At 46.3% G+C, this 17,301-nt stretch overlaps 1 protein-coding gene across 2 annotated transcripts; it reads left to right on the top strand.

The window, feature by feature from the left end:
• The first annotated feature begins 341 nt into the window (after positions 1–341).
• On the top strand, positions 342–6,497 carry LOC135116054 (uncharacterized). Of its 2 annotated transcripts, none has more exons than XM_064033266.1 (2): positions 342–4,889; positions 5,960–6,497. In XM_064033266.1, the coding sequence occupies exon 1, from the start codon at positions 3,250–3,252 to the stop codon at positions 3,985–3,987; it is 738 nt and encodes a 245-aa protein (XP_063889336.1). In that variant the 5' UTR covers positions 342–3,249; the 3' UTR covers positions 3,988–4,889; positions 5,960–6,497. The 2 variants fall into 2 exon arrangements, with proteins under 2 accessions (XP_063889336.1, XP_063889337.1); XM_064033267.1 differs by having other exon boundaries at positions 342–4,680.
• Positions 6,498–17,301: the final 10,804 nt, after the last annotated feature.

Raw genomic sequence — 17,301 nt, forward strand, 5'->3', positions numbered from 1 at the left:
CATCTGCGTACCATCCACGGACAAACGGATTACAGGTACGTATCAGCAGAATGCATTTGAATGTATTTCATTATTCATCTATGAATCATATGACACAGAAAATTCAGGTTGTATTATTTCAACAAATTGTATTTACTGTACAGGAACGTTTCAACCAGACACTGGAACATTTTGCTATTGCAAAATTCGTAAATGAAAACCATGATGACTGGTACCGGCACTTGGATGGAATCTTGTTTTCCTTCCATCCTGCACAAGATGACTGCACGAAACTCACCCCATTCTATGTTATGTTTGGATGTCATCCTATACTACCTGTTGATATGGATGTTAATGCTGCAGGTAATGCAAGTGCCATTGACAACATTACAACTGCGGACACAATAAGAGACCTTGCAAAAGAAATAATTGATACGCAGAATTTGGCCCACAGCGCAGTACAGACTAACACAGAAAAGGCCCAGAAAAGACAAAAGCAATATTATGATGCAAAACATACATGTCACATTGTACGATATGTTGGGCCAGCCCTACTGGCATCAAGCAGGATACTTGTAACTCAGTGTATCTCTTGGACACAGTAAAGGTAAAACAAACACACACTGTGTGTCAGTCATACCTCCTATATGGTGCAGTGACCTATGGACCTACACTGTAAAACATGGCTGGACATTGTCCTCAATTCCCTACGCAGACACCTAGGTGGAGCCGTCGGTCTCCTCAGCAGCCCATGGCCATGGAGCAGGCACACAGGCTGCTCCTGGTGCAGACTGAGGCCATTACCACCCTTCAGTAGCGTATGGTAGCCCGACCAGGTATGGTAGCCCGACCAGCCAGCCCTCAGGTCATCTGCCCCAGAAAAGTGACACGGAGATGTCCACAGAAGCGTTCCGGTCATGGAGACGCTCCATGCAGTGCTGGCTGGGGCTGAACGGGTGAACGGGTCCTGCACATTCGCCTCCACTGCACCCCCGCCTTGCAACGCTCGCTCGACACCAGGTTCACTTAGGAGGAGTGGCAAGAGTTGGCGGTTGATGAAGCCTTGGACAGCATTGGGCGTATCGCTCTTCAGGCAACCAATCAAGCTGCTAACTGGTGCAGGTTCTTCAGTGCGAGCCAAGAACCCAGTGAATCCATCAGTGAGTACTTGGTCGGCTCAGTGTGTAGCGGACTGTGAGTTTACATGCCCTCACTGTTACAGCAGCCTGGCCGAGTACATGCTACTATGTAAATTAGTGAGTGGTTTGGGGAGTGTGGCATTGAAAGGGGAAGTGTTTTGTAAGTGTGAGATGTTTACTGATGTTGACTCCCTGAGTAAGTTCTGTGTAGCATTCGAAGCGGCACATAAAGATGCTTCCTGCACTAGTTTTGGAGGGAACTTTGGGTGGGAACATGCGGCGTCGGCGGCTGCTACGACACCGCTATCAGACGTACTGCAAGAAGGTAGCCTGTCTGAGGCGGCTGGAACCAGGAGAAATACCCCTCAGCCCCTTTGTGGTATATGTGGGGCTAGACACAGGGAGGGGAAAGGCCCATGTCCTGCGGAAACGCGTGTGCCACAACTGTGGTAAAACCGGACACATTCATAGGCAGTGCAAAAGTAAAGAGAAAGGGTTGGTTGGTGCCAAGGATGCAGAGGCCTCTGGTGTAGTGATAGCGGCTACAGGAAGGGCACAGAGCCAGCTGCAACTCTGGGTGACCGTCAGTGTTGCACAGGAAAAGGGAACTTCAGCCAGAATACAAATAGTGCCGGACACTGGAGCTCAAGTGTGCGTGGCGGAGCCAGACCTGCTGGAGACACTTGGCATCGAGCCGGCGTCGCTTGCCCGCCGAGGTAGCCTGCAAGACGTGACGAACGTGAGCCTGAAGCCCATAGGCGTATTCACATGTCAAATACAGTATGTTGATGGCTCAACAACACAAGAGATATTCGTCATGAAGACGGCCACTCTGTTGTAGTGATAGCAGCTACAGGAAGCGCACAGAGCCAGTCGCAACTCTGGGTGACCGTCAGTGTTGCACAGGAAAAGGGAACTTTGGCCAGAATACAAGTAGTGCCGGACACCGGAGCTCAAGTGTGCGTGGCCTGGCCGGATCTGCTGCAGACACTTGGCATTGGGCCAGCATCACTTGCCCGCCGAAGTAGCCTGCCGAGGTAGCCTGCGAGACATGGCAAACATGAGCCTGAAGCCCATGGGCGCATTCACATGTCGAATACAGCATGGTGGTGGCTCAACAACACAAGAGATATTCGTCACGAAGACAGCCACTAAGTGCTATATTTCGCTGTAAGCATGCAAGGACCTGGGCCTGGTGCATGCTGACTTCCCGCATCAGACTCCAGTGGTGGCATCAGCTAACATTGGTGGTGGCGATACTGGCCCCGCATCACCTGGTGGACCACCACACCCCGCCCACCACAGCCCCGCTTCCCCCACTAGAAGAGAACATTAAGCAGATGGAAGACTGGCTCCTGCGTCATTTCTCAGGGTTGACCTTCAACGTTGACAGAAGTCCCTTACCAGTGATGAAAGGTGAGCCGCACGTCATCCACCTACTGCCAGGCGCCAAACCATATGCCTGCCATACTCCGGCGTCGGTGCCATGGCACTGGGAGGTGGAAGTAAAGAAACAGCTGGATGAGGACGTGAGGAAGGGGATTCTGAAGAAGGTGCCAGTGGGGGAACTGACAGAATGGTGTGCGAGGATGGTGGTAGTCGCCAAGAAAACCGGCCAGCCCAGATGCACCATCAACTACCAGAAACTCAACGCTGCCTGTAGGAGGAAAACATACCATACACCGACACCGTTCGACATGGTCTCTGGCATTCCACGGCACACATACAAGACCACAGCTGACACACACTAGGGCTTCCACCAGGTGGAGTTGCATGAAGCCAGCAAAAAGCTGATGATTTTCATCACCCCTTGGGGCCGGTACAGGTACTGCAGAACTTCCATGGGGCATTGCACTGCCCTAGATGCCTACACCAGGAGATTCGACAACGCCATCATGGGAATTCCGAGGAAGTTCAAGTGTGTGGATGACATTCTCCTCTTCGATGCCAGTGTGGAGGACGCATTTTGGCACACGTACAAGTTCCTCAAGACGTGCGCAGCAAAAGGTGTAACACTGAAGCCAGAAAAGTTCAAGTTCTGCAGGAGACAGGTGGACTTCATGGGCTTTCACGTTGGGTGGACACCTACAAGCCCACAGAGGAAAGATTGGTTGTCATCAGAAACTTTGACATGCCAACACTGACGGACATCCACTCCTGGCATGGATTTGTCAACCAGTTAGCGCCTTTCCTTGCCACAGCACCAGTTATGGAGCCATTCCAGAAGCTACTGCGGAAACCGCAAGATAAAAAGGTATACTGGGACGAAAGCCTTCTGGAAAAGTTTTGGCAGGCTAAGGAGATAGTCTGCAGGCTCGCGGAGTCAGGTTATGCGCCGGTGCAGGGCAAGGCACTGGCCATCACTTGGTGCCTCCGGAAGGCTAGCCAATTCCTGCTTGGGTGCCCCAACCTCATCATTGTCACTGACCACCGTCCATTAATGAAGCTACTGGGAGACAGAGAACTGAAGGACATTGGGAACCCGAGACTGTTCGCGCTGAAGGAGAAAACGTTACAGTACAGGTTCCAGATTAAGTACCTTCCTTGGAAACGCAACTCTGCAGCCGATTTCCTGTCACGATACCCAGCACTTCGTGAGCCACCAGATGCTGAGGATGAGGAGCAAGCCAGCGATGTGGAACTAGTTGTGGTGGCTGCGACGGTGGCCGTGCTCGAGAACGACGAAAACATCATTATGGATAGCATGACAATGGTGAAGGCAGCCACAGAGGACCCAGACTATCAGTTACTCATCACAAAGGTGACGGAAGGAGATTGGCACCCACATCGGGCCCAGGAGCTGACGTGTTTGCGCCAGTTTTCGCCGGTACTTTCGTTGCTGGGGTGCGCCAGAGTCAGTCTCAACTGACGGCGGGACTAACTTGACCAGCGAAGAGATGGGCAACTTCTTTGTGAAGTGGGGAGTGGGGAGAAGAGTTGCGTCCGCCCACTTCCCGCAGTCTAACGGTAGAGCCGAGGCAGCAGTTAGACTGCTCTGGGAAAACACTGGCCTGGGTGGCAGCCTCGACACCGACAGGACAGCAGTGGCTTTGCTGCAGTACTTGAACACGCCACTGCGTGGGGTGGACAAGTCACTGGCTCAACTGGCCATGGGCAGGCAGTTGCGGGATGGAATACCAGTCCACAGGCAACACTACAAGGTGGACATCCACTGGAAGACGACCCTTCGGGGCAGGGAGCGTGAAGCGGTGGGCCAACAGGATGCATGAAGCCTAAGGCAAGGGTTGCCCAGAACCCTTACTCCTATCGCTCGGTGCGCAGGTGTGGCTGCAAGACCAGGCGTCGAAACTGTGGGACCGATGTGGCATAGTCACCGAGATACTCCCGCACCATCAGTACCTGGTTAAGCTTGAAGGGAGTAGGCGTATCATGAAAAGAAATAGGTGACACCTGCGGGCCTTGAGAAACCGAGCAGCGCCTACCCAGCACACAACCATCCTCTCCATCGGCAACCCAGCCTGTTGCACAGCTGAGCCACCCATCACGCCGCGCCAGACAGCCAGCCTGGATGGCTGACTCTACCACATAGTTATAGGAGATTGTAAGGATACATTTTGATTGTATTTTGCTATGTTTAATTTGCTTGCCTTTATGTATTATTTGTTCAGTTAGGTTCTTTTGTTTAGTCAGATATATTGCCCATGTGTGTAATGTACATATATTTTGGAGGGGAGATGTACGATATGTTGGGCCAGCCCTACTGGCATCTAGCAGGATACTTGTAACTCGGTGATCTCTCGGACAGTAAAGGTAAGGTGTACTCACACTGTGTCACTCATACCTCCTACACACACTAATGAAATGCGAGTAGGACAGTTTGTTTTAATGAAGAACAATAAAACTGTTCACAGAATGGGTGGAAAACTTGAGGACAAATGGTTGGGCCCATATGAGATTGTCATTTGTTTAGATAAAGGTAGAGTTGAAAAACTTGTAGTCAGGGAAGACACTTAAAAATACTTATCATTCTGAAAATTTGAAATTATATAATTCTGCTGATGAAAATGATGCATATGGAGTGGTGTCAGAGATAGCTGTAACTTTGAGAAGGAAAAAGAATGTTTAAGGTGTTTTATAGACCAAGATGCAATAGAATCAATAGTGATGTGTAGTTATCAGAAATGATCAGATATGATTGAATGCAGACCAGAAAAGGTGCCTGGAAAAATTTTATCCATGAGAAATGTCTTACAGGATTTGAAATGTTACTTTGATGAAGATGCATGGGTTCTTGTGTAAAATGTACTAAAAGTGAAAGAGGTTAATGCTATTGGGTCTTGAGTATGTAAAATAAGTGCAGTTGTATTGCCAAGAAAGACTTGTATTTAGATATAGTTATTAACTTCTTGTATTTAGATAAGTCCAGTTGTATTGTCAAAGAAAAAATTGTATCTAGATACAATTATTAACATCTTGTATTTAGATACAGTTATTAACTTGTATTCAAACATGTACAGTTTAATTACAACATAGATACGTTTTTAAATCAATAAAGTATCTTAAATACTTTTTTAAATCAATAAAGTATCTTCAATTGCTTGTCTCTTATTTCATAGTGATATTTTCGGAGGGGGGGTGGAATTCTAGACTAAAGGGAGGAAATGTAGACCAGTCCCGTAATTCCCCCTTGGGAAATATAGACTAGTATAAGTTTCCCCCCGGGGAGCTTTGGACTGGGGGGAAAAACGGGCTGTGACACCGGTACTCACGTACCCTCCGATACCCACTCACACCTTGAGCAGAAGAACCATAAGCATACTCCAGAAGGTGCAAAATGCTTTGCTTCGCTTCGTGTATAACATTGACCTCCGCTCACACAGGACAACTGAAGATCTCCATCAGCAAGCATCCCTCCCTGCCCTCAACGAGAGCCTCCATGCCATGGCTATGGCGGTCTGGCAAAGCCTCCAGGAAGAGAGAGATGAACTGTACCAAAAATTAGAAAGACTAAACAGGGAGGCGCCAGCGAACCAGCTCTTCACTATTGAGAGGCGAGGCGCTCCTCCACCTCGATACAAGTAAAAAAAACATCTAAAATATTTGTAAATTAAACTTAATTACAGATGTAAATGAAGAATAATAAATCCACCACCACTACAATAGAATGTAAAATAAATGAAGAAATAGGAAAATAGAATGTAAACAAAATGTTTATATTTAAGGCATCAACTTATAGGACAAACATGTACAACATGATAATTGCCGAAATAAACACCAAATAACCGGCAATACATGTTAACAATAGCTCACTTTTACTATTACTTGTGTTTTCTGTTTTTCGTGCTTTGTACCCCTCCCCTATAATTTTTTGTATCCCCAAATTGTATTCACTTTCTTAAATAAACTGTAAACTGTAAACAGTGGTCACAGGACAATGATTATTGCTGACTAACTGAAAAAAAGCACTTAAGAAATAGCATCGTGGCCCGTCCACAAACTTTAATCTTTTTCTTTCCTTCATAATGTTCACTTTTCTTCTTCTGTCAAACCTCTTCTTTTTCCCTCATCTAACTCCTAATAAAAAAAAGTGGCCACAGTCGTGACCAGGGGCCAGGTGAGTAGGCTGAAGATGGCAGGTGTTGAGTGGGTATTGCCTGAGTCGACATCATCTGTAGCAATCCCATGAAACGCTTGTTATCTTCCCTGCGTCTCGCTTCCTCTGCTTCTTGACTCCTCCGCTCGTCGCCTTTCCTCTTTTTCCTGTCATCGACGTAAGTACTCCTCTCTCAGTCTGTCTTCGTCCTCTTGCCTTCTATACATCAGCAGGAAGGAGTGGGGCAGGTGGGGGGTGAGTAGTGGTGGCTCCATGGGGGGTCGTCTGATGACTCGATGGCTCCATGACTGTGTTTCCGCACTCGTACAAAGGACGCGGATCCAGCATGGTAATCTATGAGGATCCGTGAACAGGCACAAAGTGTCCCCACAAGCAAAAGAAAAACCCGTGAGGAGCTAGTTCTTACAGAAGAGAACAGTGTGTGTGTGTGTGTGTGTGTGTGGCAGTATCTGGGAACTCGCTCGTTGGCAGCACGGCCAGCGGCCCAGCGCCAGTCGACAGCAGTTACCGGGTAACTGTTACCGCTTCGCGCTAACCGAAGGGATGTTACATGCAGAACTCTTGTCTCCTGCCAAGGATGAAACGTCCCCTGGCAGTGGCGTGATGAGACATGAGTACACAAAACACTGCACACGCAACACTAGGTCACACACACGGTCACAAAAGTCACTGTGGCACTGTAGATCCTGGAGAAGGGCGTGAAGAGACTGTGGAGTCCTGCTGGTTGTGGTGGGGTGGTGTGGGTGCTGGCATCGGTAAAAGTTCCTAGGCTCAAAATATTCACTGCGCCATGTTATGTGGGGTAGCTGTCAGGACAGAACAGCCAGGAAGTTGTATTTTCTTTATAGAAATACGCACAGACTGTGGTCTATATGTTAAGGCAAGGAACAAACGAATAATGCCGTGGCAGATCCTGAGTGCATGGATACCTTGGAAACACCCACCAGAGTGAGGATTGCAGGGTTGCCGAGCGTACAATAAATAGAAGTACAATATGAAATATAGTGCAGTACATTACATATCCACAGTTACTAGCACCAGAGAGCAGTTGTAACTTACCATGAGTGTTAACAGGTTCTAAGTGTTTGCTGAATAACAACTTACCATGTTTGCAGTTACCAGGAGTTTGGTCTGGTAAATGCTTTGAATCCACCCCTATTATATTTGTTAAATCTGAAATAACCTCAATAGTCTTAATTTTATGAGTGTTGTTCTAGTTTCTTAAGTCTCCCTCAAAATGGACGGCCAAGTTCTCGTTTTCGTTTACTGTCACATAGTCACGTTCCTATAATGTGCCAGTATTTCTTGCTGCTGTGTTTCTAGTCCTAAATAGGGGACTTTAGCCAAGGAAAAGAACTTTAGTAATTTATGTTCATAAGTATTACATTTACTAAGTATAAGTTTATAAGTCAAAACTTATTGTGTGATAGTTTTTGTAGTTTTGTAAGAATGTACTGAGAAAGGAAGAATTAGAGCTGTTGACAAACATGATGGCGTCTCACTTAGCCCTAGAATCTTCTCCTATTTCCGAGTTCTGCACGATGGAGAAATAGACATTCTTCATTTTGGTGCCCAGACCCGGGAAAGCAAGTACCTAAGTTCAAGATTTAGACAAGTTTGTGCAGTGACAACGAAATGGAGAAGCTTAAGAAGAAGAGAACGGCGTGTAGGGGCTGGGTGACAAGATCCTCACAAGCTCTCTCAGAGGTGCTAGCTCAGCCCACTCCCACCCTTAGTGAAATGGAGTACGCCATTCAAGAGTTTAACAAAAGACTAGCCAAGTTAGATGAAGTACAAGAAGAACTAGAAGGTGAAGTCGAAGTTGAAGAACTGGACCAAGAATTAGATGAAGCTCACGCCTTCAGACAAGAAAGTATGAAACCTAGACTTCTAGCTGAGGACAAGATAAGAAAGTTAGCAGCAGCAGCACCAGGTGGGTCTCCAGTTCCAAGTAGTGTAAATGGATCTCAAGACTCAGAAGCTGTGAATGTGAAGTTACCCAAATTGGAGCTGCCAAAGTTCAGCGGTGAAATCACACAATGGCAGTCCTTTTGGGACCAGTTCAACTCCCACATTAATGCTACTAACCTTCCAGTAATTAGTAAGTTTACCTATTTGTTGTCTTTACTGGAGGGGGATGCCAAGAGTGTGGTCAAGGGGTTGGCACATACCAGTGAGAATTATCAAGTTGCCTGTGACTTACTGAAAGACCGCTATGGGAAGCCAGAAAGAATTATTTTTGCACACATCCAGGCCTTGCTTTGTGGTCATGTTAACCTTAATCAAAATGGAACAAAGAGTGTTGCTCAACTATGGAAGTTGCGTGATGAAATCCTAACACACATGCGTAGTTTAGAAGCTTTAGGTGTCAGTGGGAAGCAGTGTGAAGTGTTTCTCACCCCTATTATCCTGTCTCGTCTACCCAATGAACTGAGGCTAGAATGGGCCAGGGATGGGGATGGACACGAAAGTGATTTGGAGTGGCTGTTAAAATTCCTTCACAAAGAAATATCAAGATTGGAAAGATCTGAAGCCTTTAAGGGTAAGAAAAGCATCAGTGACGAAAGGAAAGAAAGTAAAGGTTCTAAGGAAAAGGTATACTCAGCTGCAGCCCTCCATGCTTCTTCAAAACAAGAAAGCTCTCTCTGCTCTTTTTGTAGTAAAAGGCATAAGTCGGAGAATTGTTTTGCTGTGTTAAAGTTAGATGGTAAGGAGCGAGGTGAGAAGATAAAAGGTTTGGGTCTCTGTTTCAAGTGCTTAAACAGTGGACATATGTCAAGAGAATGTAAGTCCCACATAAAGTGTACAAAATGTAATGGTACTCACAATGTACTTATGTGTGGCGTAAAGTTAGAACCAAGTTTAAAAAAGGAAGAATATAAAGAAAGTAAAAGTAGTGACACTAGTGCCAAACCTGAGAATGTAGTACTTCTGTCTGGACAGGGTAGTAACTGCACTATTTTACAGACTGCAAAGGTCCAAGTAAGCACAGGAGATGGTAATGTTGTAGTAGCTAAGGTTATGTTTGATAATGGTGCAGATAGAACCTATGTCAGCAGTAGTTTTGTGAAAAACTGTAAGCCACAATGGGTCACTAGTACACCTATACTGTACTCTAGTTTTGGAGGTCACAGTGCTGGAAAGAATGAACATAGAAATGTTTATAGTTTAAAGTTATGGAATTCTGAAAGGAAAGTTGTACCCATTATTGCAGCTGAAATACCTAAAATATGTCAGCCTTTAGTGAGACCTGTTGTACCCAATGCAGTGCTTAATTCATTTTCTCATGTTGCATTAGCAGATGATTATCAGCAGGACTCTCCTCTTGAAGTTGATATCTTGATTGGATTAGACTTCTATTGGACATTGATTTCACCTACAGATGCCATTGAACTGAATAGTGTTGTAGCCATGAAGTCTGTCTTTGGGTATGTACTATCTGGTAAGATCTGAGTGTGCTCCCACACCCTCTGAGTACTCTGCTCCACAACTGTTATGTATTTCCAGTGTTTCAGATGCTGACTTAAGAAGATTTTGGGATCTGGAAACTGTAGGGATTAAGCCTAAGGAAGTTGTAGAAAGTTACAGTGATGCCAGAGTACACAGAGAATTTGAGAGTACAGTGCAGTTTGTGGATGGCCGATATGAGGTCACTCTACCATGGAAAGATGAATTTGCTAAAGATAGGCTTATGAACAGTGAAGGTTTAGTCAGAAAGAGGTTAAGTAAGTTAATGGTTAAGTTGGATAAGGACAAAGAACTAAAGAAAGAGTATCAAAAGGTGTTTGATAGTTATGAGTCTGATCTCATAATAGAAGAAGTACCAAGTGAAGAAGTATCAGGTTTGAGTCCCGTGTACTACATGCCACACCGTCCAGTAGTGAAGTTGAGCAGTACAAGTACTAAAGTAAGACCAGTTTTTTGATGCCTCTGCCACTGGTTACAATGGTGTGTCATTGAATGACTGTTTGCTGTCTGGCCCATCGCTCAACCCGGACTTGGTTGAGGTACTCATCTGCTTCCGTCGTTGGCCCTTTGCCATAACAGCAGACATAACTAAAGCATTTTTGCAAGTAAGTGTTCAAAAGAATGACAGAGATGTTCATAGATTTTTGTTACCAAGAGAGGATGGTACGGTGCGGCACATGCGATTCACACGTGTACCCTTTGGTAACACAGCTAGTCCCTTTCTGTTAAATGCTACTATCAAACATCATTTGGACAAGTATCCAGAAACAAGTGTAATACAAGAACTGAAGTCTAACATGTACACAGATAATTGGTTAAGTGGTGCAGATTCAGTTGTAGAGGCATCTGAAAAATTCTGTGAAGCACGTAGTAATTTAGCTGATGCTAGTATGGATCTTACAAAGCTTGTGTCAAATAGTCTCTTGATTACATCCAAGTCCCATGACCAGTACCTTGTAAGTGGAGATGAACCTAATACTGTGTTAGGGCTGAAGTGGTGTAATTCACAGGATACATTCTCTTTTGTTGCCATTAATCCAGACACCAGTGTTGAAATAGCCTCTACAAAGCGGAGCATACTTAGTGTTATTGCCAAAATCTTTGACCCTTTAGGATTAATTAGCCCCTTTGCCATGTACGGCAAAATTCTCTTTCAAGAACTCTGGAAACTAAATGTAAGTTGGGATGAAGAGATGCCTTCAGATTTGAAGTCAAAGTTTCAGAAATGGCTTCTTAGTAGTCAATGCCTCAAATCATTTCATGTAAACAGATGCTATTTTCCAGAGCTATCTTGGGGGGAGCTACGCAATGTAGAGCTACATGGGTTTGGTGATGCATCAGAGAAGGGCTATGGAGCATGTGTATACTTGCGAGTAACCTTAGAGGACAATTCATCTAGGGTATCGTTAGTAGCTTCCAAGTCAAGAGTCGCTCCCATAAAGACTGTTACCTTGCCAAGATTAGAGCTAATGGGAGCTCTTTTGTGTTCAAGACTGGTGGACTTTGTTAAGACTTCCCTTAAGTTAGATAGTAACACTCAAGTTGTGTGTTGGACAGATTCCACTATTGCCCTGTCATGGATACAAGGAGAAACTAGTAAGAAAGATGTATTTGTGTCTAATAGAGTAAGGGAGAGATTACTAGGCCTATCCAACGGTTGTATAACTTAGAAGTAACTAGATCTGATGACATTGATCTCTCTTGTAGGCCTATGATCTATAATAACCCTGATGTTAATGGAAATTCATGTGATGAGGACACCAGTTTATCTGTGGATACTGTTAGTGATGATAATGTGATTTCTAAGACTAGATCTGGTAGAATAATCAAGGTTCCTGCTAAGTTAGACTTATAAGATGATGAAGTGAAGATTGTAATATGTGTCATTAAGTTTAAGTTTAAGGATTTTTGTAAGATTTACATATATATTCTTAAGATAGGTGGCTTTAACGCCCCCTATGGGGGGAGAATGTTAAATCTGAAATAACCTCAATAGTCTTAATTTTATGAGTGTTGTTCTAGTTTCTTAAGTCTCCCTCAAAATGGACGGCCAAGTTCTCGTTTTCGTTTACTGTCACATAGTCACGTTCCTATAATGTGCCAGTATTTCTTGCTGCTGTGTTTCTAGTCCTAAATAAGGGGCTTTAGCCAAGGAAAAGAACTTTAGTAATTTATGTTCATAAGTATTACATTTACTAAGTATAAGTTTATAAGTCAAAACTTATTGTGTGATAGTTTTTGTAGTTTTGTAAGAATGTACTGAGAAAGGAAGAATTAGAGCTGTTGACAAACATGATGGCGTCTCACTTAGCCCTAGAATCTTCTCCTATTTCCGAGTTCTGCACGATGGAGAAATAGACATTCTTCAATATTAACTGCAACACACTGTAACACAAAAATGAATATTACACTTCACAAATTTCACAAATCATTAGAAAATATAGCAACAATGGACTAGTACTTGGTATTGTACCTGTGATTTCTGGCAGTGAGCACTGTACATAGTAGCATTGTTGGTCACCAACAGTGTTTACAGTAGTGTCACCGAGAAGCCAAATGCTTTGTTCAAAAGGCATACAGAAGTATACATGCCCAGCAAAGTGTCTGCCTTTCCAGGCTGGAAAGGCAAACAACTAATCAGCAAGTAGTACGAACATGAGAACATCATTTTAGTTTCTGTAGGAATGTATTTTGAAGAATAAAATATAAATGCAATGCTTTTTGAGACCAAGAAAGTTGGTGTTGTATAAAGAAATATTTCTTTATTTGTCATTTCACTTAAAAAAAAAAACCTGAAAGTGACATAAAGCAAGGAAAAGAAGGGAAAATGCTGCATTTTCTGGTGATATTTTGCATAATTTTGACCTATGGGCACGTTGTTCGACTATTTCATGGCACTGACTAATTCCGGAGCAATTTTTTTTTTTTTATGTGTGTGTGTGTGTTAGTGGGTTTCTTGCATCATCTCTTAACATAATCATGCGCAGGTGAGGAAATATATATTTTTGCAGTATGATAATTGGTGGCCATAATTGGTGGAAGTGGGATACACGAGAGTGGGGGAGCGTGTAGCAGGACTGGTACACAGGAAGAAAAGGAGAAGAAAAATAGAAATACAGTAGGAGTGGAAAGTTGCTGGGCAGTCCGGCCTGCTGCTATAGTGATGAGTGTCACAGGGTACTACATGCGAGGTCGAAGGGTGGAAATTGGAGTTCCCGGGGGAAAACCACCCGTACTGCTGTGAGAGAGGGAAGAGGGGAGTTTACAATTTTGCTAACAATATTTACATGGTTTAGAGTCATACAATGAGAGGCAATATTTACACAGTGAATGAAAGTAGAAGGTATGCATATATACAAAGCACAGTGCATCCACAGACAGCACAGATGTCTTCTGGGTGGAAACTGGAGCTCCCGGAGAAAAACCACCTTTGCTGCTGTGGGTAGAGGGATAGCACAATTGAACATACAGAGGAACGAACATAGTGTCATGCAGAGTGTCCACACTGGGGCACTATATCTGTTTCACTTGAGTGCTGGCACTACAGGTGTCTGTCTTTATCAGGTAGTTCCAGGTTAGTATATCACTAGCACAAGATTCTTCAGGGAAGACGCACAGCGAGTGTCATGGTGGCCATCTCATGAAGGTGGACATTGGATCTGGGAAGTCCGCCACCTCGTGAGGCAGATCCCCGCAGCCGTGAATGGCGGTGGGGGGGGAGGAAGTCGTATTCGGTGGTGATGCAGGAGTGGTTCACAGGGGAGGCCTTCGGTGACACTGGGACGACATCAGCCCCAGCACATCCCCTCAACTGTGTGCCTCAGAGCTCAGCCCCACTGCCAGGTGCGGTGCAAGCTTGCCCGGAGGCCAGGAACCCCCTGCTGAGATGTAGGCCGGCATCCCAGCAACTCAGGGGGGGGGAGGAGAACACACAGAAGGAACCGCCACTGGGGCTGCCATCGGAGTCATCCAGGAGGCTCACCATACCTGGCAGGTCCCTGAAGTGGCATGCTGCATAGCTGCTCCGTCTAGATGTGGGTCCTTGACTCTCGGAAGGGGGATAGGCACATGGTCCTATCCAACAGACATCAGCATTCCTCTATGGCGAAGACTAGCAGGTGTTCTGTGAGGGCATCAAAACCGAACAGTATGACCTAGTATGGGGAGGGAGGGAGAAGGTTGGGAATGGGGATCATATAGTGTGACACAGGTATACAAGGGGGAATATATGAAAGGATTGTAATTTAGGAAAGTTAACTTTCACCTGTATCGGGATTCTGGCATGGGGTCTTCCATTCTCAGGAGGCTCCTGGGGAACCTGGCATGCTGCCAGTGTGGAGCCTCCTCATGTAGAGCCTACAGCACCTGGTATTGGTCCCATCCCTTGTCCTCCATCCATTGCCAGACCTTGGCAACCATATTGTGGAGGTGGACGTTGAGAGCTGGGAGGGACGTGGCCTTGTGAAGCAATGCCTAGGTGGTGTAATCGTCACATCTGGTACCGAAGACGAACCTCAAGGCGCTCTTCTGCACTTTCTGCAGTCTGCTGATAGCTGTCTTGGAGAGAGCATGCAAAGGAACAGCAGGGTAAATAAGAATGGACAGTATCAGGGCCTTAATGAGGTGGAGCTTAAGACCAGTGGCCCGATCCCTGAAGCGGTACAGCATGGTGAGGGCTGTCTCTGCTCTTGCCACTCGCTGGGACATGTGAGCAGTGTACCCAGTGGAAGAGATTGACAATCTAAGGAGGGAGCCCCTAGGACTGAACTCGACCTCATCCCCATCCACCAGCAGTGGGGCGAGGGTCTTAGTGGCAAGAAGGACAATCGTAAACTTGGCCACGTTAGTCCTGATCCTCCAATCCCTCTCGAAGGCATTGATGCAGGAGATCTCTCTGCCGATGCTGGCGTTTGCCATCCTGCTGGAGCGACCTGGGTGGTACACAACCAGAGACATTTCATCAGCATACAGCACATTGATACATGCATTTGAGGCAGGGCAGTCACTGGTATAAATGCTGTACACAGTGGGAGACAGCACGCTGCCCTGTGGGACTCCTGTGGCGAGGGGGAAAGCAGGGCCAAGGTGTGCCCCGACCCTCACCCTGGCCGTCTTGTCATCCAGGAAATCACAGAGCAGGCGCTCAACCAGTGCAGGCAGTCCCAGGTGAAGAATCTTGTACTTCAGACACAGGTGCCAGACACAGCTGAACGCCTTACTTACATCTCGCAGCACCAAGTTACAGTGATAACTGTTCGTCTGGTGCAAGACCACGGTCTCGGTGGCCAGAGCGATGGCGTGGACAGTTCCCCTACTGCTCCAGAAACCATACTGTGATGGGTGCAGGTGGTTGCCAGTCTCTAGGTGGGTGCACAGCCTCAAGGTGACAATCCTCTCCAGTATCTTCCTCTTCTTGAGGTTGATGAAGACAATAACAGCTGGGTGGTGGTTGATTTGGGTAAGCAGGGCGAGGATGCTGTCTGCCGTGCTCACTCTGCAGGTGTAGTCGAACGCATGTGGGTGAGAGGGCCCCACGCACCACTGTAGCCGCGCAAGCACCATCCTCTCAGCCATTTTAGCTGTGCAGCTGAGGAGATGGGTCTGATCTTGGCAGGCGCTCTCAGCTTTGGAATCAGCTGATTGTCAGCTTCCTTCCACGCGGGCAGCAGGCAGCCTGCTAACCGTGAGGCGTTGAGCATGGCCAACAGCATGGCGTCCCCAGCTGGTCCAGCATGAGCTAGCATGGAGGAAAGGCTGGTCCGTCACATCAGCTTCCTCCATCGCCTCCCTGACAGCCTTGTCATGGTGTGGTCGCAGCTGCTGCTGGATGCGTCGTGTCTGGGGAGGGAGCTGGTCACTGGAGCTCCACATGGTGAACATGGTAGCAAGCCTCTCTGCCTCCTGCTGCAGGTGCGGGTGGGCAGTTGGGTGGGGCAGGGCAGCGCCGGAGGCCATCCTCGCACTCCTCCACAGCTGGCCTAGAGATGTGTGGTGGCCAAAAGTGGTGCACCACTCCAGCCACTTAGCCTCTCTGGCCCTCGGGGATACCTGCCATGTGCGGGCCACCACATCCTGCAGGAGTCTCAAGTTGTTGGGGTTGGGCCGCCTCTTGTATAATTTCCTGTGCAGGTTGACACGTTGGTTATACTCACACACCTCTTCATTATAGTACCACCAGTCTGGCCAGTGGCGATGGCTCAAGGTATACCTGGGGATGGCTGTGGTGGCTGCGGTCTGGATGGCCGCTGTCAGGTCTGACAGTACCCCTTTTTTTTTTTTTTTTTTATGTAGGAAGGACACTGGCCAAGGCTAACAAAAATCCAATAAAAAAATATGCCCACTGAAATGCCAGTCCCATAAAAGGGTCAAAGCACTGGTCAAAAATTGATGAATAAATGTCTTGAAATCTCCCTTTTGAAGGAATTCAAGTCATAGGAAGGTGGAAATACAGGGAGTTCCAGAGTTTACAAGAGAAAGGGATGAATGATTGAGAATACTGGTTAACTCTTGCGTTAGAGAGGTGGACAGAAAAGAGGTGAGAGAAAGAAGAAAGTCTTGTGCAGCGAGGCCACGGAAGGAGGGGAGGCATGCAGCTAGCAGGATCAGAAGAGCAGTTAGTATGAAAATAGCGGTAGAAGACAGCTAGATATGAAACATTGCGGTGGTGAGAGAGAGGCTGAAGACAGTCAGTTAGAGGAGAGGAGTTGATGAGATGTAAAGCTTTTTATTCCACCCTGTCTAGAAGAGCAGTATGAGTGGAACCCCCCCAGACATGTGAAGCATACTCCATACATGGACGGATAAGGCTCTTGTACAGAGTTAGAAGCTGGGGGGGGGGGTGAGAAAAACTGGCGGAGACGTCTCAGAACATCATACTTCATAGAAGCTGTTTTAGCTAGAGATGAGATGTGAAGTTTCCAGTTCAGATTATAAGTAAAGGACAGTCCAAGGATGTTCAGTGTAGAAGAGGGGGACAGTTGAGTGTCATTGAAGAAGGGGGATAGTTGTCTGGAAGGTTGTGTCGAGTTGATAGATGGAGGAATTGAGTTTTTGAGGCATTGAACAATACCAAGTTTGCTCTGCCCCAATCAGAAATTTTAGAAAGATCAGAAGTCAAGCGTTCTGTGGCTTCCCTGCGTG

The sequence above is a fragment of the Scylla paramamosain genome, chromosome 30, assembly GCF_035594125.1.
Source record: "Scylla paramamosain isolate STU-SP2022 chromosome 30, ASM3559412v1, whole genome shotgun sequence".
Classification (NCBI taxonomy): Eukaryota; Metazoa; Arthropoda; class Malacostraca; order Decapoda; family Portunidae; genus Scylla; species Scylla paramamosain.

Coding starts and splice junctions, on each gene's coding strand:
- LOC135116054 (XM_064033266.1), top strand. CDS start 3,250: ATGCCAACACTGACGGACATCCACTCCTGGCATGGATTTGTCAACCAG.